The sequence below is a fragment of the Centruroides vittatus genome, unplaced genomic scaffold (genome assembly GCF_030686945.1).
Source record: "Centruroides vittatus isolate TY-2023 unplaced genomic scaffold, ASM3068694v2 contig_927, whole genome shotgun sequence".
In the NCBI taxonomy this organism is placed as follows: Eukaryota; Metazoa; Arthropoda; class Arachnida; order Scorpiones; family Buthidae; genus Centruroides; species Centruroides vittatus.
In genome coordinates this window covers 611983-635017 of record NW_027122613.1, presented here as the reverse complement: position 1 = coordinate 635017, position 23035 = coordinate 611983, and the positions used below count along the sequence as shown (strand labels likewise).

The window sequence follows — 23035 nt, the reverse complement described above, 5'->3', positions numbered from 1 at the left end:
AGGCACAAACAAAAGAACCTCAGGACTATAGAAAATTTCAGGCACAAACAAAAGCACCTAAGGATTATAGAAAATTTCAGGCACAAACAAAAGCACCTCAGGATTATAGAAAATTTCAGGCATAAACAAAAGCACCTCGAGATTGTTGAAAGCTTCAGGCACAAACAAAAGAACCTCAGGACTATAGAAAATTTCAGGCACAAACAAAAGAACCTCAGGATTATAGAAAATTTCAGGCATAAACAAAAGCACCTCGAGATTGTTGAAAGCTTCAGGCACAAACAAAAGAACCTCAGGACTATAGAAAATTTCAGGCACAAACAAAAGCACCTAAGGATTATAGAAAATTTCAGGCACAAACAAAAGCACCTCAGGATTATAGAAAATTTCAGGCATAAACAAAAGCACCTCGAGGATTGATAGAAAACTTCAGGCACAAACAAAAGAACCTCAGGATTATAGAAAATTTCAGGCATAAACAAAAGCACCTCGAGATTGTTGAAAGCTTCAGGCACAAACAAAAGAACCTCAGGACTATAGAAAATTTCAGGCACAAACAAAAGCACCTAAGGATTATAGAAAATTTCAGGCACAAACAAAAGCACCTCAGGATTATAGAAAATTTCAGGCATAAACAAAAGCACCTCGAGATTGTTGAAAGCTTCAGGCACAAACAAAAGAACCTCAGGACTATAGAAAATTTCAGGCACAAACAAAAGAACCTCAGGATTATAGAAAATTTCAGGCATAAACAAAAGCACCTCGAGATTGTTGAAAGCTTCAGGCACAAACAAAAGAACCTCAGGACTATAGAAAATTTCAGGCACAAACAAAAGAACCTCAGGACTATAGAAAATTTCAGGCACAAACAAAAGAACCTCAGGATTATAGAAAATTTCAGGCACAAACAAAAGCACCTCGAGATTGTTGTAACCTTCAGGCACAAGCAGCTCCGAGTTATAGAACATATATAGCAAAAATAAGAGCACTTCGGTGTTATAGAAAGCTTCAGGAACAAACAAAAGCACTCCAGGGTAACAGAAGTGTAGAAGTACTCTCGACGATAGTTTAGGAGTACAGAAGTAATTGCTATAGGCTAATAGTTTGAAAGTATAGAATTACTTTGCGAGTATAGTACTACAGCAGTACTTTCGACAATATATTAGGAGAGTATAATAGAAGGTTACAGTTTAAAATGTATACATTTGTTAACTATAACTTGATAAATAAATAAAAAAATTATACAGTTTCTTTTTTAATAATCGCAAAAAAAAAAAAAACTGTACAGAAGTTAAATATATACTAGTAAAATTGACATTAAAAATAAAGAAAATATAAAGGAACCTTCTATACTCCCCACATCGTTACACTTCTTTCAAAGCAGTTTATACCAATAACTCAACGATAAGCTTGTTATTATAACTCACGACATTAATTTTCAACTGAAAACTATCGATTTTTTTCGTTTCGTAGATCATTTTTGATGATCGTAACGCATCCGAGACAATTTTATCATTATCTCCAGGAGCTGCTAGAGGAAAACGGAAAGTCAATCACTCGTAATTAGAATGATGTAAAACGATTTTCGTGACGAATAACCGGTCCATTCTTATGTTTCCCGAACTAATCTTCGAAATCTTCGAGCATCAAAGATAACACAAAAACCTTTAGATACTATTTTACAGATAAAAACCTTCTCCGGATGAAAGTATATTCTCTTTTCTACTCTTTTTTCCTTGCTTAATTCTACAAATAATAGTGGTTAAAATGGCTATTTTCTTTAGAAAAATGTGGATTTTTTTTAAAAAAATATTATTATTAAAATTAAGGTTTATAATTCGTTTGTAAAAAAGAATTTAAAAAGAAAAAATTACAAAATGCATATTATTATTATTATTATTATTATTATTATTATTATTATGCTGATGGTTGATAATTTAAATAAAATGGAGTTTGGATGGAAAATGAAACGTATATTTGACCATTTTACTGTAGAAAAATACTAGTTTATTGTATTAATAATGTTGTTTTAACTCCATCGTAAAATATTCTCGAAATTATATTTTAATTTTGGGAATTTATGAGTATAACATGAGACGTTAATTATTACGTCTTCGGATTAAAGTAACAAATAATGTAGTTAGATCAATAACCAGGAGTTCGTATGAATTATAAATGTTAGCCTATTTAGTTAACTGTAAATCGATATAGAATTTAATTGAAACATGAAATTTATGCTGAAAATTAATTTGAATAAATTAAATATTATGTTGTCGAAAGAACGGGAAATGGTATAAACTCCGTAGAAGAAAAATAATTGAGGAAAGATCACTTGAAGTATAAAATTAGGACATGAAAAACCCTACTAATATGTGATTTTCTGTCTTATAATTATGTATATTTAATTAAACTTATAAACTTTATATTTTTAAATAATTTATTAAAGGAAATCACTTGATTTTATAAAGTATTCATGAACATTCGTGAAAAAGATCATGACCATTCAATGATTCATGAAGAAATCACTTGATTTCAATAAGTATTCACGAAAAAAATAATTTAATTAATAGCTTATTATTAAATAATGATGATAAATTTGATTATAGTTAATTATCATTAGCTGGCTAATAATTAACATCATTATCTTCAGTCATTTTGGCAGCCCTTCTGACCAAAATTTTCAAAGATATTTAATTGATTGGTGGGATAAGGGCAATCTGACTCAGGGAAAGACTTTCTATAGGAACATGGCTCCTATTTAGGTGTTATGCACGTGAAGAAACCCGGAAAACTTCGCGTGATCAGTCTGTCGATCAGGCGCGAACCCACGACAAACCGTTCAATGGTTTTATCCACATGGCCGCCGGCGAGCCATAGACATTTTTATAAAATATTGTATGAAATAACCACTAAATTCCTAAATCGATACAATTTTTAAAATTATTATTACTATTTTTAAATATATAAATATTAAAGGGAGAAATATATATATATTTAATATTTTCGTTATAACTTCTGAACGGTTGATTCGATTTTAAATCCAATTACTCTGTTGGATTCGGCATTAAAAACCCCTTTTAAAACGACGTATCGCAAGCCATGGCTTACCATTTGAAATTTTAAAAATGCAATCGTTTTAACCTTTAAAGGTTAAAGGTCAAAATGCTAAATTAACAAAAAAAGTTTTTATTACTAGGAACATACAAGCAACAGATCGCCTTTGTGAAGAAGTTATTGATTTGTTTTCAAATTTTCTTAATTATTTATAGATAAATCCACCAAAAACATCATATAAAGGCAGAGATTAATGGAATTAGAGTTTAAACACAGTAAAATGAATTATCCTGCCAATAATACATAAATTGAAAATTCGCACACGAAAGAAAATTATTTCATAATAATAATACGCTTTGTTTTGCAACGAAGAGAAATTATTTTTATATTTTATACAAGATCTAAATAGAATTTTATTTATCACGTTATATTTGATGCCTCCTGAATGCCCAAATCCCTTACAATTTAATGGAATAGACGCTTTTATCTGGGTTGTGTGTGATGCAACTTTCCAATGATTCATACCTTTTGGGAAGAACGGTTAGTCCTCGATTCAGGTAGACGTTCGGGGAATAAACGTGTACTTTATCAACACAAACCTTTCCATTTTGTTTACTTGAATTAATTTATTGATATTATCTTCGAAAATTGGAATATTTTAAGCAGATTTCGCCTCTATAATTATCTTTTTTGCAATTGTAGTACCCACGTGGAACACATTTAAATACTGAATTGTTAAATTGTTATACGAATTGTTAAATTTTTTTGAACTGACCAATTATTAATAAGCATGTTTCTTATTAATATTAAATTACAAAAAGAGTTTTCTGTAGCGCCATCTTTTATCGATTTAAAAAAATAATAATAAAATATTGAATAATCAGAAAATAATTTCAGTAATTTAATTATTAATTCTTTAATTTCGTTTAAATTAAAAATACATATACAGTATTTTTTAATTTAAAGTAACCTTTAATAATAATAATAATAATAATAATAATATTGTAAGATTGAGATTTATAGAGTAAGGTACCACCCGCCATCTGGAGGAATTATTACTAAATTTCGAAAACGCCTAGGTAAAAATTTTCCTTTCATTAGTTTCGGCATATCTGGTGTCAATAATAAAGTATTACTAAATATTTGCAATATAATAAAAATATTAGAGTGTAATAGTGCATTTTTTTTAGGTTTCAAGCAAATTTTCTTACGTACCACTTTGATGATACATATTACAGATTCGTCACGCTGTGGGAGATGATGCATGTTTATGGTACTTAATAATTTTCTTGCCACCTACGGATTTACACTTTCTTCAATTAATGATTAATGATATTTCCTTCCTAATTATTACTGATATTTTTTGCGCATTAGAATTTTCAAAAATTGAGTTCGTGACACGATCGAGATGTCCGAATCCGAATACCACCGACGGAAACCACAAAAACCATCGCATCCCGTCATACGTTTTTTTAAAAATAACACTACAGTATTATAAATAATGTAGTATTAAAATTTTATTCTGTTTTTGAGGGCCAAAACCGGGAGAAATCCCTCAAAAATATGGTCATTCTGAGCCATGTGTTGAGAGGACAGTCTCATAATTCGTTCACAAATTTATCTAATGCTCCCAATCGCTCGTCTTCAAACGCAATACTGTCAAACGCTGTTATCATCAAGTTGTACAAGTATATCCTTTGTTAGATGAAATTGTACTGATGTGTTATTTAAAAATTTTAAGTATCTATTGTGTAGGCCACTCGTGTTTTTAACTCTCTCCGCCTAAAAGACACTAAGGTTTTCAGGACCCACCAGTAGACAAGTAAATAAAACTATTGAACACTGATTAATTGCAGTTTTCTGGGTTTACTTCACGTATGTAACGCCTAAATAGAAGCCGTTTTCATAATGAAAGTCCTTTGGGGAGACACATTCTTGGTAGATCATCCTTGTGTTGCATTGTCTTATTTCATAAATCCAATCCCCTTCTTTTTTCCAGGCCCACAATAGGGTCGGCCGGCTGGTGAGGGATAGAGCATCACTCCTCGAAAAATTCTTGGGATTTTTCTTCTATCCAGATTGGATTCAGGATTACCCGGAGGGATAGACTGACATCTTAATTTGTACTTATTGGTGATATTATTTATACTCCAACAAAATTACAAAATCTACAGCAGAGTTAAAAAAACCCAACACAAACTTTAATACCAATGTGGACAGAAAGCCATCATACCTGACAACGTTGCAGAGCAGCTTTACTGCGACAACAAGAAAACTCATCTAATGTCTTAAAGCTGATTCACACGCGAGCAACAAAATTAAAGACTGCAATCAACATCACCCACTGATTTCACCAATTGTCTCTTTGCCCTCGACAAATGTCAATGACTACTGGTGGAGCCTGTCTTCTTTATTTTGTCACTGGTATAAATGTCTTTACAGATGACCCAATAACAGCATGGCTAGGGGAGGGCGGTTCTTTTCATCTATTGCAACGAAAAGGACATTTTTCACCTCTTTGTTGGGATAGTAAAAAGATATAAGATGCCAAACTCTCAAACAACCAGAAATTACATTTACCAATCCCTGTAGGTGCCAGTTAACCACATCTACTTATTGCAAAGATAAATGGATTGTGCCCACTTTCAACCTTACCTTTGGGTTACATTTAGCATGTTGAAGAGGCCAAACCACAGAATAGGCAATTCTAAAATGGATCAATTGCAAATGCTATTAGTATAGATAATATTCTCCCAGATATATTATTATGATTCATGCAACTCTGTCCACATAGCTTCAAAATCATGTCGTTCTTGTAGATAGCTCGGTGGAACATGTACTGTGTGCAGTATCCTCTTCGTCTTCAAATAATCTACTAGTGTGTGTTCTGGAAGTAGTCCCAACATATACAAATTTGGATATGTTAGGCCTAATTTTAAAGGTATTCTGTATACTCTCTAACACTCCTGTATGGAATAAAGGAACCCCATTGTTATAGTCTCCTCCGTGATAGTTGGGATTTTATCGATAAGATATAGCAGTACTTCCTGAATAATGTGCAAGATGTAACGAAACTGTGTTCAGATATGGGATAGCTATGCTGGTGAATTCATGTCATCCTTTGTAAACATGACTGAAACTGGAAACAGACCTTAAGACTTTAGAATTAAGATGTATGAATTTAATATTAATGAACCCTCTGTCATTAAGACCACCTCAAGTGCAAATTTTAGCTCATTCTCAACCAGGTGTGCATTGAATCTGGATGAGGATGAACAGGTGAGCATGATATGGTTGGAAAGAATCTGCAGGAGTGATAATAGGATGAAGATCAAACTTGATGATAAACATTGAAGAGGAGGCTGTTGGATGCTCTTTGTACATGCAAATCTAAAAACACTGTACATTAGACCCATCTCTTCTTGTTATGAATTTATGGTAAAATATATAAGTTTAATTCAACTTTTTATATATCCTTTGTTATGTATTTCTAATTTCTGTATGTTATATTTGAATCAAGTTTCAATTCAAATACAAATTTCCATCTTCTTTCTATATAGGATATGTTTAAATTTTGTAAACGGTTGTTTCGTCTCTAAAAAAATTCCGTTCTGGGTCCCATTCACCTGAAGACTAATATGTTTACTAAATAAACTTGACAATCAAGTGCACATATTGTATCTTTTCAAGAAAATTCATTCATTCAACCTATTCAGTTTCAGTAAATTTTCTATTGTCTTAGTTGAGGGTTCTCATTTGATTTCAATTCATAAGGTTATGATTATGGTATTTCATAACATGATTTGTATTCTCAGCTATTCAAAGCACACTTTATTGATTCAGAAAATAATTTCATTGTTCTTATCACAATTAATTTAGCCAAAATGTTTCTTTGATTTTTTAATTATTAAATTTAAATAACTAGAAATTTTTGAATAATTTATGCCTTAAACCATATTGCACCCATGATAAATTATGTATATCTAAACAATATTCAAACTCAGCTTCCTCACACTGGTAGGCTAACACGTTATTTCATGGAAAAATTATATTGTTATTGTATAAATATTATAAATAAAATAATCATTCAATATTATTATTTTAATATATATTTTAATTATAATGAAAAAATGTTTACAATACAGTAGTAATAACTATTTTTCAAATTACAATATGCATTTTAGGCAATAAAAATATTATTTACATATATAAAATATGCATTTCTTACATGCTTATTTACAATGAAAAAAGTTATAAATTTAATCTGCATTGGAAGAAAATCTTTCCAATATAAAAGAATAACTGTCAACTAAGCCTTTTGTATTATTATTGTCTTTGGACAGGTAAGAATTTTAATCAAAATTTCCTTCTCCAAAAATAGTATCAGTAGAAGATTGTCATTTGATTAACAATCTGTCTAGGTTTATGTAATGAATAAAAATATATTTCACATAATTTGAAGTATAGTTAGTTAATCCTTTGCTTTATTCCTTTCTAATCCAGAAAACTAACAATAAACAAATTCATATTCTAACAAAATAAATACTTTGAAACACATCAAACTTTTTATACTTATTTTTAAGGTCTGAAATCAATTGTTGTTGTTACATATGAAATTTAAGCATTTAATTAATATTAAAAACAGTAAAATAATTTATATGCATACTTCAGTTAACTTCTTTATAATTCAGAAATTGATAAACCTAAAAAGAAAATTTTTCATTTTTAAGTGTTCAAAACTTAATTGATTAATATTCAATATAAATAGACTAACCTGCACAAAATAAGCCATATTAAATCCTTTATTTTTCAGATGTTTCAATTCATTCTGAATATCTTCAATTGAAACAATTTTCAAGAATTTCTGATAAATGGAATAAATAAAACAAAATAACTTTCTAAAAATAAACTCATTGTTAATAATTTAAATTTTTGTTTTTACTGTCACAACTAGGTGTATAGACAGATACTGGGCATTTCTGATATCAATCTTTATTCAGGAATATTTTGTTGGCCGAGACATGTTTCAGGCATAAGCTTCTCTTCCGTCAGTATTTCTTGTAAGGTGGTGTTAACTGGTATAAATCTTGCTTAAAATTACTTATTTACAGTTAACATTTTAACTATAAATAAGTAATTTTAAGCAAGATGTATACTAGTTAACACCTCCTTACAAGAAATGCTGACAGAAGAGGGGCTTATGCCTGAAATGCGTCTTGACCAACAAGATATTCCTGAATAAAGACTGATGTCAGGAATGCCCAGTGTCTGTAAGCACCTGGTTGTGACAGTAAAAACAGACAAAGGAAGAGACAGTTTCAGAATACACAATTTAAATTTTCCCAAACATTTACCTTAATTTCTTTTGCTTTATAACTTTTTTCAAACAACAAAACTGCAAGAGCAGGAACCACTAATTTATGCAGACGAAATTCTTCAGATAATGCTTCCAAATCTATGGCAGAAATGCAAGGACATCTACAAAATAATAAGAAAAGTTATAAAATATTAATATATAATCAATTTATATTTAAGTTATAAAAGTTTTCATACCTAAGTATCATTGTGAAAACATCAAGTAGTTTGTCTTCATTCTCTCTGTTAAAATTATCTATAAACAATAATTTGTGTTCATTATGTAGAAAAAAGTTTTAAAAATTAAACAGAATTTTAACTTTAAAAAATTTTTTGGTTTTCTTTATTAAAATAAATTAATGCTCTTTTTAATAAACAAAAATGATTTATTTATTAATAAATCACTTTTTCAAATTAAAACTTTACTCGAAAAACATTAAGGTAGATTTTATAAGATGCCATTACTTACCATACTTGAACTGATAGAATAATACATATTTCCATGCTTCAATATAATCTTCATTATACCATAAATGTGCAACTTTACCCAAAAGTCTCAATAACTTTCTTAATTCTTCATACTATGAAAAGTCAAAAATGAATTTAAGTTGTCATAAATATGATTACAGTCTTTTTCAATCAAGATCAATTAAATAAATCCTAAATGATCTATTTATTGATACAATATAGTATTTATTGATGAATATTTTGTTGAATTTTATTTTTATTGCATATTTAATATGATAAATTCTACTTAATATACTTAAAATTATTGTCATGAGAGATGTACACATTTCTGTTATTTTTCACCATTGACTTCCACACATTTTTGACAGTGTCACCAGTTTCCTTATTTTATTTGTCAAAGAAGCTCACCACAATTCAGTAATATTGTTTTTCAGTTCACTGCCATTTTCAAGCTGCTTTGATAAAAGTCACTTTTTTAAATGCAAAAACAGGTGATAGCTGCTTAATACGAGATCAGGGCTATAAGGCAAGAAGACTAAACTTTTCCAGCAAAATTGTTGCAACATTTGAACAATTTGAGATGAAGTGTGAGGTTGAGCATCAATTCCTGACCACTTGCCTTATAACTCCAGTTTTGCATCAAGTGAATTGCATTTCACAAAATGGTTTTGTCAGAATGGTTTGGAAATGACAATGAATTGAAAATAGAGTTACTGGAAGGTTCAAGACATTGACAGAAACTTTTTTTACAATGCAATAAGTAAACTGATGACATGATATCAAAGATACACGAAAGCCAATGATAACAAATAAAGCAATTTATTATGTACACATTTCTGTTATGTTTTTTGTTTCTTATTTTAAAATGGACCTTACTTTAAAAACACACCTCATATTTTAATAAATAATGATACTAATACAATAATTATGATTTAAGAATAAAAATACTGATATTTAAAAAAATATATTCATGATATTTAAAATTAGTTCCACAATAAAATATTTAAATTTTAAAAAATAAATTTAATAATAAAAATAGAAACTTTTTTAAAAACTATACATTTTTTATGTAATGATAATATTCTGCAATTCACACACATGAAATTAGTTACTTGATATATGCATATGACAGTGCAATTATTTCATTAAACAAACTGAATTTGCAGTGAAAACATAAACATGTTTTATAAATAATTTATCAATAAAGAATTAAATATTAATATTGATAAATCTAAAATAGTTATATTTAAAAGAAGAGGATTGTTATAAACCATTTATTTTGCTTTTGTAAGTAATCAAAAAATTAGTATTTTTACTGGAACTGAAAATCTTGGTATCGCTTTTTCTAAAGATGCCGCCTTTGATACACATTTTGATATATTAGAAAAAAAAACTTAAAGTATCAAACTTTTTGAAATCTGATTTTTCCAATTTTAACTTAATACATACAGACTTTATTTATTTGAAAGTATATATTTAAATACAGTTCATAAGATATTTATTTAAACTGCATTAGTCTGTTTCAGAATGTACAATTATATTATAATTGAGAACTGAAGTTCTTTTGAGTCACAAACATCTATTTAAACTGATTAAATAATTGATAAATCAATCAGAATCTTTAGAATTTTATTTTATTTTTTATAAACTTAACAATTCAAAACAAACCTGGAAGTAAAAGATGATGTAAAAACTACATATTACTCAATATTACTCTGTTGGATTCAACATTTCCCTTGTTTCAGAATCAGTACATTAATATTCCACACCATATTTATTCAAGAATGATAATTATGATATTATTGGGAAAGTGATAAGAATCAAAATTCATTCATTCATAATATAATTTATTGACAGTTATTTTTTAACTATAATTTTGTCTTACAAAGTTATTTCTATAATTTTTGTAATAAATATTAAATTGCTTATTTTTTCCTGAAGTAAGGAAGAATGGAGTTTATAGGATTCCTATAATAAGCATTCCTAGAATGGGACATCGAGCTCTCACTTGGTACATTCTTAGTACATTGTTTTCTAAAAACAAGAATGGAAGAGGAGAAAAACTACAACATAAGTAGAGTACATACTCTCAGATAAGTAGGCTGTACTCAAATGGCAGGAGGCCAAGATTATACTTCCTGAGACAGACAACATGCCAACAAGAACAGTGGAGGAGAGGAACTGATGATTGCCACCACCACTCAACCAATTTTGAATATTTGATCTCAATGCAATGACCTAAACTCTTGGGTCTGGTTATTATCCAACATAAAAAGCCATAAGAAATTAAAATAGAGAAATGACCAAAAACTTAAACTTTTCCATTGACCATAGTTTGATTTTATACTGGTTTGTGGTTCTTTCTGCACATGGCATAAGAAAAAAGTTTTAGAACATTGTCTGAATTCTTTTAAAACATTCATTTTAATCTTTGAAAGGAGAAATTTAAAGATAACATTTTTAGAACACTAGTTACAACGTAACTTTAATTCTATAAGTAATTATGTTTGATAATGACAAAGATGTTTAAAAGTCTCAAAAGATTTTCATCTAAACCTTTATTACTAACTATGCTCCTCCTTTAGAATAGCAGTTTGTATGTTTAAATAATATTAAACATGAGTCTATTTGAGATATAAAAATTCATTTTGTTTAGAAGATGAGCCTATCTTTTGATTAAACTTCATTGCTTTTCAATATTCCATTTGATCCTTCTATTTGTATATTTTGATAAATATAAGAGACTATGTGAATACAGGTACTCCTCACTTTACGACCAATCAAGTTTTCGACCTGCAATTCACGGAATCCTCTTTCTCAGCTTGAGTGTCGGTCAGTGGCGAATGGTGACATGCGCACTAAGCATACTATAATAGGCTTGCACATACTATAATAGTCTTTTTATGAATAAATTTGAAGTTTGTTGCATAATTTGTATAATTTTACAACGATCCTATATTCCCGGCGCAAGCTCCTCGCCTATCGATGTAGTCGTCAGAACAGATCTCGGTCGTAAAGTGAGGAGTACCTGTACAAGTATACCTAATTACGATAAACAATTTTAAACGAAGCCTAAAAAGGAAGGCCTGTCGCCATATGTGTATGTTTTTAGTCTGGAGCGCAAAATAAATGGTGGTCCCTCTTGGGCAGACTTGTCTTCAATTTGATTAATAATAATCTCGCCATCGGTCGGAAAAATCGACAAAAAGAAAATTTAAAATACCGACGCCAGGGTGCAGCTTTAAAATTTGCATTTTCCAGCGCTTGTTCCAGCAGATAAAAAAGCGGAAACACCCACTGGCTGGATGGTTGAAGAATAAGACGTCTGTGTGTCACCGACTCCTAGTTTTAACTGGATGTTTGTGTTTTTTAAAGGACTTTTTTACCTTTGGCGACATGAAGCCTAAAAAGGAAGGCCTGTCGCCATATGTGTATGTTTTTAGTCTGGAGCGCAAAATAAATGGTGGTCCCTCTTGGGCAGACTTGTCTTCAATTTGATTAAAAACAATTTTAAAATTTATCATCTACAAATGTCACCTAAACCAAAAATTGATTTCTTTAACATTTATAAAAAAAATTTTTTTTTTTAATGTTATTGTAAGTTGTACCATAATATGCTCTTTTTAAAAATAATTATTATCCCATACCCACAGATAAAAAGGAAATCCCTGATTGTCCAATAAAGTTGCATTGAATTATTCTTTATTTAAATTCTTCTGTAACAAAATTTTTCAGTTCTGCTTTTGTACAGTTTTTTAAAAATAGCTTAAAAGAAAATATCATGCTTTTATATCCTAATAATGATATAAATATCATGTATGTTCTTATTTAGATTTTTAAAGGATTCTTTTATACATTTATTTTACAAATTCTATATACATTTCATAAATATTCAGGATCTATACTTACCATGTTACTCTCTCTCATATTCCTCAAGATAACAGACCATAGCTGTTTGTTCCAAAGTTTATATTCCAAACATAATGAAGATGCAAACTGTAAAGCCTTTGTAAAAAAAATTATATTAGAAATTATTGTAATTTTATCCAAATTTAAACTTAAAAGTATTAAAATTATTTCTATATTGATACTACAGTTAATTTAAAAAACAATTCTCAAATATGTTTCTGATAATATGGAATATATGACAATAAAAGTAAATACCTTTGATGAATATCCACTAAAAGTAAGAATTGCCTCTACTAGTTCAACTTTATCCATTTTTTCAAAGCTGTCTTCAGTATAAGGAATATGCAAATTTTCCAATTCTGCCAGACAATATAAAACTTTCAGTAATTTCCATAAATCCTCACTTTTGTAACCACTCATTGTTGTTATTGTGTTTGTATCAATGATGGAGAATAAACAGCGAAGTGCACGTGCACGATAACTGCTATTAGATAATGTGACCTAAATACAAAGTATTAAACATTTCTAATAAAATATATATAATTTTATTATACTAAACTTATTTACTTACTTTCAATCCTATGTTTAACAGATGAATAGTATTATCTTCTATATTTCCTTGATGAAGCAAATGTATTACCCTTAAAAAATAAAAAAGTATGTATATATTTCAAAACTTTTAATTAAAATTAGCAGTCAATAATAAGTAATGATATTTACTTTAGTAAATTGGTTTCATCCTTATCTTCATCATCATAAAAATCAAGAATATCAAGTGAAAAACTCTGAAATGACATTCATATTGCTAGTATTAACAACAATAAATTATATATTTATTAAAACAAAAAATTACCAACCTCATCAGCTGACTCAGAACCAAATGTAGTTGGGATGAGAAATCTATTCATTAAATCTGAATATATTGATGATAAGTCACATTTATTCAATTCAGCAATTTTCTTACTTGCTTGATGTATTACTAAAATATTAATTTTAAAATGCTTTAGACATGTATTAATTTACATAAAACTAAATAAATAGTGAGTTATTCATTTTTAAGCACTGTATAATTATATTTATACTTTGAAAATAATTTATGATTATTATAAATAATCACAAATTATTTCTATTATGCTACAAAACATAGCCAAGAATTTTTCATTTATTAATATATTGTATATATCTTACAAAAAATGATAAGAAATTTTATTTATTTTTATTTTAACTTTTTGTTATGCAGTAATGTTCCATTCAAACATGATTAACGCTACCATTACAACAAACCACTTTAAAACAAACAAATAAATTAAAAAAAAAGTAATGAAAACATACATTTATGTATATAAGCTTATCATTTTTAGTGTTTTTTACAACTTATAATCAATGAATCAAGTAAAATATATCAACAAAAAATTTAATATTTTTGCAGATGATTCAGAAAAGAAAACCAATTGATCTGTTTATACAAGTGATTCATATAAATATTATGAAATTAATTTTAAACATTTCTGTTTTGTGAAGTATTTCTTTAAATATTTTATTCTGTAATATTTACTTGATATTTTGTTTAGAATTCCAAAGCTTATAAATATGCAATTAAAAAAAAAACAATTTAAACTTCAAGAGAAATATATTATTTAATACAGAAAAATTACTTTTTTAGAATATACAGTATAGAATCTGTTTATTGCATTCACTGAGAATTACCTAAAATGATGATAACATTAAACACTAAAATTAAAACCAATTAGTGGAAATTCTGGCTATATTAACTAATACTAAAAAAAATGTTGAAACAATTATAAATAAATGCAATTTTTATAGTACGTTTTAACTTATGTTTTGGAACTTGCTATCAATAATTCTGATGATAATATTCATAATTACAATAAATCTTAATGCTTTCATGAATTCATTATATTAGAGCGATTTTTGTTGTTTTATTTATAAAAAATAAGTAAAAAAAAAAAAGAAAGAAAAAAAAAATCACACCTTCAAACTTGATAAAGTCTTATTGAATAATTTTATATTTAACTCACTGTATAAATTAAAAATAATCTCTCTCATATAAGCTTATTCTTTATAAAAAAAAATAATAAAAGAACAGTTAAATTTCCATTTTATGAATGTAATATCATCAATAATTAGTGATGCTAACAATTTTATTTTGTTTTAATTTGAAATGTTTAAGGAGAAAGTTGGTGAGTTTATCAACTTCGATGTTTTTGAATAAAAACATTTTAAAATTCAGAATTCTTGAAAACAGTTTGTAAATAATTATAAAAATTTGAGTGAAAATTTTATTCATAGTCAATAAACCAATTCTATTAAAAAACAATCATAATCATTATATTTACACAAAGATGCAAATAATGCAATTTAGAAGTGAATTTAAATGATCTGTGACAAGAATACACTATCATCAAGCCCCAAAGTGAGGAATCTAATTTAATAGGAAGCCATATTCTCAAAGAAAACTTATAAGGCTACTGTTATTTTGAAGATTGTATAAGAATAAGCATTCAGAATTTAAGCACAAATATATATGTATATATATACTGGTATTTGTGTTTACAATGTGCTTATATATTGCAGTATATTGCAGTACAGTTTTAACCTTCAGTTAAAATTGTACTGCATATCTAAATATAATTTGTCAGTAAATGTTTTAAATAAAGACAACATATTATTATAAGTCAAAAATCAGGACAGTAAAATTCAATTTAACAATATTCTGTAACAATGAAGAAAATAAAAGATTTCTTCTTCATGAAAATTGATTTTAAAAATGCACTGAGAAAAACAAATGCATTTACCTTTGCTTTTATTATTAAATGCATTATGATTTTCAATATCTTCCCACATAGTAGTTATCAACTCAGTTGGTTTGCTTGACAAGGTTGCATATTCTGTTTTACTGAGACCATATGTATGAAGTATTTCTTCCATTGCTAATTTATGATAAATAATGTTTAATTTATGAATGGATGATTTCAGTAGACATTTATCTTTACAACTTTCCATCCAATTTTCAGCATATTTAATAAATAATTTAGCTGCTGATGTTCTTGTCTGTCCTAGAAAATGAAACAAATTAAACATTTTTCAGATTTTTAATATAGAAAATACAAAATTAAAATGCTATGCTGTTTACCTGCAGGTAACGTTTTTATTATCCAATTAGAACAAGCAATTGCTTTATCCAAATTGCCAATCTGATTTAAAATTTCCATATCTGATAAAAATTTGTCGTCAGGTGGTCTGTGATTCCACTTTGTAATAAGAACATTTTCATGGTTCTTACTCCAAGTACCAACTGTTTTCTGTAGAGCTACAACTATTATATCATCTTTAGGAACCTGTAATAGATTCAAAAATGAAAAAATCCATGTAATTTCAGTTTTGTTAAACATGCTTCTTGTTGTCTATTGAAAACTGTGAAATCTGACCTGTATCAATGAACTGACACTTAACCACATATTAACAGTAGCAACGGATAATTCATTATCTAAAAATAGTCATAAAAATGTTTACATCAATTCAATTGTAAAGAAATGTACAATCTATAAAAATGACCCATTACCTATAATATTCCAAGCCTTCTCTGGCCTCATCAAAGGATGATATGGTAATCTTTTTTTAGCAATTTCTGGCAGTTTATCACACTATGAAATACAAATGTTTATGTATAATTATCATTTACAGATAATTAAAAATTTCACGTATAAATCATTACCTGAGGATGTAATGATAACCATAAACTGGTTTCATATTCAGTGGCTTTACTTATTCTGTGATAAGATTGCAAAAAATTTAAAAGTTCGATATCCTGCAAGATTTCAAAATTAAAAATTAAGGGAAGAAAAACAAAACAAAAAAATTTACAAAAACGTTAATTATCCAAATAATTATGATAAAATGGAAAAATCAATTACTAAATTAGAAACAGTGATATTTAAATTTAAAAGTATTAGTTGTTTTTCAATCTAAAGTAGCTTAATAACTATTTTAATTCTTAGCTTATTATAATCTTGCAATAATTCAGGTATAGTAAGACCCTGCTTAACGCTGATTCGATATAACACAATCTGCTCAAAGCCTATAAAAAGCTCAAAATTATGCTGATTTAAATTATTGCGACATTTCATTGATTCGTATATAATACGATTATTCCCAAACACAAACCAATCAGCAAAAGGTGGCAATTTGTCGTAGTACTGTACTTTCCTTAAATCTATGTTTGTTTGGTGCAATTTTGGAAAAAATATAACATGGATACCATAGGCAATATTGACTTCGCTTGCCAAAAATTAACTGATAAATGTATGAATGGTGTATGGAAGAAGATATGGCCGGAGGTATCTGAAAATTCTTACGAGAAGAGCCTATCATTGACCAGATTGTCAAGCTAATTGACATAGCAGGACTAGGAGATGTACACGAGCAGGATATTTAGGAGTTACTGCAGGTTTCTGGTGAGAGCCTTACCAACGATGACCTTCAAGAACTGGCAGAACAAGGAATTCGTGTACAACTGGAAAATAGTGATTCTGAAAATGAAGAACCCAAAAATTTCTCTACAGATTTCCTTAGTAAAAGTTTGGTAACGATAACCAAAATCATTGATCAAATTGTAGTGAATGATCCAGATTTTGAAAGGAGTGCAAAAGCAAAACGAGGCGTTTTGGATGCGACCTTCTGCTACCGACATTTGCTTAAGGAAAGAAAAAGAAAGTGACAAATGAAACTTCAGGACTTTATATTTCAGAAAAGTCAGAACCTTCATCACAAAAAATCAACTTTACATTTCTGTGTGCATGTTTATGTGTTATTTAGCATATGTTATTATACAAATTAATATAAAAATAACTTAAAATTAAAGTAAAATTTATATATTTTTGGTCGTGTGTTCCCCTATCCCTATTTACTCTATGTTAAAATGACCTCGTTAAATGCTGTTTCGTTTAGCGCTTTCTCGTCTAGGAACGCATCTCCCGTGTTAAGCGGGGTCTTACTGCATATGTCATAATTCCTCATTATCTTAAATATATCAAGAATAAATTTGTTATAAGCAAGCTTCAAAAATATTGTTTCAAAAATTTTCATTGAAAATTTAAAAACTGAATTCTATGAATTGTTATAAGTTTATTTTAATTTAATTAATAAGACAATTCTATTGTAAGTATGGCTTTTAAATATAATAAAAACTTTTGCACAATCAACAGAAAAGAAAAAAATTGCTTATAGACAATTTCAAAAACCATTTTTCAGATTCTCTTGAACAAAAAACACCATACAAGAATAACCTATAGTAATGCTTCTACAAAACACAACAAATTAAAAAGATAAAATAATACATCATCTATTGTATAAACTTTTTGTTTAATATATACATTCATCTGTATTTTGAATTTCATAAACCTGTAAAAGATAGACTTTGACCTACTGCTATTCTACACTTACAAAGTACCTAGAATACATCATATTATCATAATTATTAGAATAAGATTTTTGTATTTGCAATTTCACTACTTTCAAAAGAAAATAAACAATAATTTAATGATGAACACATTAAATATATAAAATTTTCATTAATAAAATAATACTTACATTGACAATATTAGATTTTATAGGGCTTTCATGAACATTGGAGAGATTAGAAATATTATTTTTTAAAAATAATAAAATTTCATAACAATAAAAATCTACCTGTAAAATAAATTTAACTTTGAAATGTATCAATTAGTCATTTAGTAAACTGAACAATTTTTTTTTGTTAGATATATATATAAAAAAAAAATATTAACATTTTTACAGTAAAACTGAAAATACTAAATTAATTTTTGATAAACTTTTTTACAATATACAATACCTTATTAACGAGAATGATCAACTTATTCAATAAAGCTGTACGATTTTCTGCCATACCAATAATAACTTCAGTGTGACTGAATAATTCTTTACCCTCTTTGGATAAAGTAAAATCCTCCTCATACAGCTCATAAATATTTGATTTAAGAAAAGTTTCTTCAATGTAGGCAATTATCACATCATCCAATAATAAGTTAAATGTAGTACAATATTCTTGAATAGTATCTTTAGTGATTTGACACTTCTGAACCAGTTCATTCAGCAGGAGTCTCTTTTCTGTATGATGTGCAGATAACCATGCACTCTGTTTTAAAAAAATTTGTTTTACTAAATTTTCATGTAGTCATTTTCATTCTATTTTAAACTATTTTGTTTTCGTATAGTTCACTTAAAATTATACTTACAATAAAATAAAAGTTTAGTTTTTTTTTGTTTTATTTATATAATTTTTCAAATTTAAACTTATCTAAGCAATATTTTTGAATTATATATTCAAATATATTATTTCAATCAAGTAATAGTTGTATAGTTAAGAAAAATTGTAAAGTGTACTTACATCAAATCTGATGTTACATTCATGCAGTTTAAATTTCCAAAGAGCTTGGGTGTGATAATTTTGAAATTTAATCATGATATCACCTAAACAATTTATTTGAGCATATGATACACCCAATGAAGTAATAGATAAAAGGCTTTTAACATCATTCTCAGACATTTTCATCAATTCCTGTAAATATATTTATTTTTATTATAAATAATTTTTAAAAATTAAAACAAAATTTGTATAATTATTTCTAATTTATTTACAAGCTAAGATTTCAAATTAACTGTAATTAATCTTAGTTTTCTAACTAAAATTATAAGTTACAATATTAAATCGTACAAATAATTTCTATTATGTCTATTATTCTCTTAAAATAAGAGAGAGATGCTAATTAACTAAAAGTGTGATTAAATCTAGAAAACCTAAACCAATCTAGTGTTTTTTTTTTTTTACATTTCATTCACTAAATAGTATTTTGTATCTAGTATTTTCAGCATGTTACTTCTATTAATAATTACAGATTTTATGATAAGAAAATACATTATTGTTAAAACCAACATTGCAATTTAAACATGTTTTATTGTTAAATCAACTTAATTTCTGCAGTTATGAGTACTTTCATAAAATTTTATTTACCAATGGCCATTGAAAATATTAATATTGTAAAATGGTTCATTATTAGATTTTTTGTGCATTGTAATTTAATGAAGTTGAAAGTGTAACTACTGTAATATTTTGAAGTTTGTTAGAGAGTTTTCAATTGATTCTTATAAATTTCGAATTGTTTAAAATTATTGTTATTGATAACTACTCTATAATTCCATACTTGATTTAATAAGATTTCTCCCTCTTACAACAGTTTTTGTAAATAGTATATAAGGTTTAAGACTATAAAATGAATCTATAATGATAAATCTGGTTGCTTCAGAAGAGTTAATTGAATGAGTCTTACAGATTTCAATGGACAAAATGCCTATTAGATCTTACAAATGAAGAAAAAATATATTTCTCTTTCAGACAATACATTACAAAATGAGTCTTTTTATCCATAAGTCCTTTCTCACGCAGTTGAGGGATAAGACAATTCCACAACAGAGTCGACCTTTTATTTGAGGCTTCTCGTCCGCCTCACAATGTAAAATAGTCCAATATTTCCCTCTAGTGGTGGCAGCACAATTTAAAAAAATAATTTACAATTTTTAAAAATAAGCCAGGATGATTAAGTACAAATGAAGAAAAAATATAGAAAGGACTTACTGCGGACTTACTTAAGGAATATACTGCGTGAGAAAGGACTTATGGATAAAAAGACACATTTTGTAATGTATCGTCTGAAAGAAAAATATATTTTTTCTTCATTTGTACTTAATCGTCCTGGCTTATTTTTAAAAATTGTAAGCCTATTAGATCTGTTCAACTATGTAAACTATGTAAAAGTGTCAACTGCACTAATCATATTTCAGTCACCCATAAGTTATAACCTACAAAAAGCTTAATTATGAAGACATAATTTAACTTTTCCAAACTATTGTTTCTGCAGATAAAAGATTCAGTTATTTTATTGTCCTCTTCTTACTGTAACTCATATATTATCAAAAATTGTATTTAATATGAACTGAAATCACACTAAATAGCAAAGAGTTTTGACATACTATTGTCATATGAGAAAATTGAGCCATCATATCAAATCAAATCACTGAACTTGAAAAGGACAATTCTGAAATGAATGTATTTTATGCAGTGTCCAAAAAAAATCAATATACAGATATCCATTTTTCTTGCAGACAACTATATTACTGCATTTCTCACTTGAATATGTTAATTAAATGACATTTCCTTCAATTTGTTATTCAGTATGTTATTAATAAAATTTTTTCAAGAACCACATTCATGTTATCCCATACCATAAATGTGATACTTCATTTCATCTTGATGTATATAGTCATTTTAATAAAAAATGTTACCAAATGTGCTGAAGGGGTCATGGTATTGAGAATGACAAAATATTCTAATAGAAGCCTGTAATATCTCCCTACGTTTTCTTATGAATTACATTACAGATGAAATGTTTATATAATGTATATTCTATAATTTGAATATATTAAACAAGAATGATAAATGTAATCAGAGATTCTGTATAAATAATCTATAGAAAATGTTGAATGAACTCCAATATCAAGTTTACACAGTATGCACACTCACAGGACCACAAAACACTATAAAGATCAGAATGTAGAGATTTTACTTTATCTTACATATGCACATTTTAGATGCATAATTAACCCTTCACAAAAACAATATAAATGTTAACTTATTTATGACAAATCTTATATAATTAATGTTTAAAGATATTATTAAGATTATTTTAAAATTAAAATCTGAATTATCACTTTAATAATTATTTCCTCTTGTGCCCTATAATTGGCCCCTATTTATTCAATAATTATTCAATGTGATATATTATTATTATATTTTTCAATAAGCAACTTGTGAAAAAATTCAGATTTAAATAAAAAAGTACTACTATGTTCAGATTTAAATAAAGTACTCTATCAATATGAAAATTTTATACTACATTTTTTGTTATGTTACATATAATAATAAAAAAAATAACAACTCTCTCGCCAGTCACCAATTTGCTGTGGTGAGAGAGCTCCATAATTCTGATGAACTATAGAGCTATTCCAGTTGGATCATCTGCTCCTGGTAAGGTCACCCTTGTCAGTGAGATTTGTGAGGAAAATGAAGCCAAGAGTGACTGAACCCACATCTGTGGAGATCTAACAATGGTAATAACACAATCCAAATGTAATTACTGGCTTGGACATTGTTTGGGTTGACAAGATCCACACTCATGAATTAGGCAGAAGTTCATGTTTGAAAAATATGTCACAGTCTCCCTTGGTCACCAGTAGTAAAAGCAGCACTGGTCCAAGTATGGATATTGCAATGACCACACCAGTTGTGAAAATCGTTTTGTTAAGTTATGACAATACAACACTCAGAGAATCTGCCTAGGGGATGACTTCCGGAAAGTCTTTTTTAGGGTAATTGGCCCTATTCAGGCATTATAGATGTGGAGAAAACCCAGAAAACTCCACATGGCTAGCCGATCCTGGCAAGGTGTGAACCCACGAGCAAACTCCCAGTGTTCAGGGAACAGAATTGCTTGGCCACTGATGGGCCTCCAGTTATGAGAAACTGACCAAACCTTGATGTTTCTAAGGCAATCCAGCCATAAGATCACTAAGGCAGGTAATAAACTGTAGAACTAACTAATATGTTTATATGCTGTTTATGTACATATCTGACTATGAGATGTGTTTAGAAAGGCAGCCTTCTATAGGTATGATGAGTTATTGTGAAGTTCTAGTGTTTCTAGACTTTTTTGTAGTGTATGTGATATGAGGTTGTGCAAGAAAAGACTACAGGCATGATAAGTACCCTATCTATTCACCCTAGATATTGTTATATTGGATAGTTTGGCATATTTACTAATTCCTTCAGTACACGTATTTTGAATGTTGAATGTTTAGTACAGCTGTCTATGATGTATGTAATTTTATTTGTTTGTCAACAAATGTGATGTCTGGATTGTTGTGATGGATTGTTTCATCTGTGATTACAGCTAATAGTATATTTTGAGTGTATTGTTTTCTATGACTTATTGATAGTATGGTTTCTAGGTCTGTAATAGTTTGTGTTGTGTACAAGCTTTTTGATGTTTTATATTTGGTTATATAAATGTAAATTAGTCAGTTTCCATTAAAAGATTGAAAACAGATGTGATGTGTTGTGTATGTGATATTTCCTACAACTGTTGTCTATGAGTGT

At 28.0% G+C, this 23035-nt stretch overlaps 1 protein-coding gene across 1 annotated transcript in view; it reads right to left on the bottom strand.

The window, feature by feature from the left end:
* Nucleotides 1-7209: 7209 nt before the first annotated feature.
* The window catches only part of rod (rough deal), an 82635-nt gene continuing 66809 nt past the window's right edge, over nucleotides 7210-23035 (bottom strand). The window contains exons 37-54 of the mRNA XM_067281868.1: nucleotides 19214-19384; nucleotides 18659-18961; nucleotides 18397-18495; nucleotides 16523-16615; nucleotides 16370-16451; nucleotides 16236-16294; nucleotides 15941-16145; nucleotides 15603-15863; nucleotides 13644-13765; nucleotides 13507-13571; nucleotides 13358-13427; nucleotides 13042-13287; nucleotides 12787-12882; nucleotides 8879-8990; nucleotides 8608-8665; nucleotides 8409-8532; nucleotides 7829-7918; nucleotides 7210-7757 (exon numbers count right to left, since the gene is read on the bottom strand). Of these exons, the coding sequence (XP_067137969.1) occupies nucleotides 7722-7757; nucleotides 7829-7918; nucleotides 8409-8532; nucleotides 8608-8665; nucleotides 8879-8990; nucleotides 12787-12882; nucleotides 13042-13287; nucleotides 13358-13427; nucleotides 13507-13571; nucleotides 13644-13765; nucleotides 15603-15863; nucleotides 15941-16145; nucleotides 16236-16294; nucleotides 16370-16451; nucleotides 16523-16615; nucleotides 18397-18495; nucleotides 18659-18961; nucleotides 19214-19384 (2292 nt within the window). The 3' untranslated portion in view covers nucleotides 7210-7721. The remainder of the gene's footprint in view (nucleotides 7758-7828; nucleotides 7919-8408; nucleotides 8533-8607; nucleotides 8666-8878; nucleotides 8991-12786; nucleotides 12883-13041; nucleotides 13288-13357; nucleotides 13428-13506; nucleotides 13572-13643; nucleotides 13766-15602; nucleotides 15864-15940; nucleotides 16146-16235; nucleotides 16295-16369; nucleotides 16452-16522; nucleotides 16616-18396; nucleotides 18496-18658; nucleotides 18962-19213; nucleotides 19385-23035) is intronic.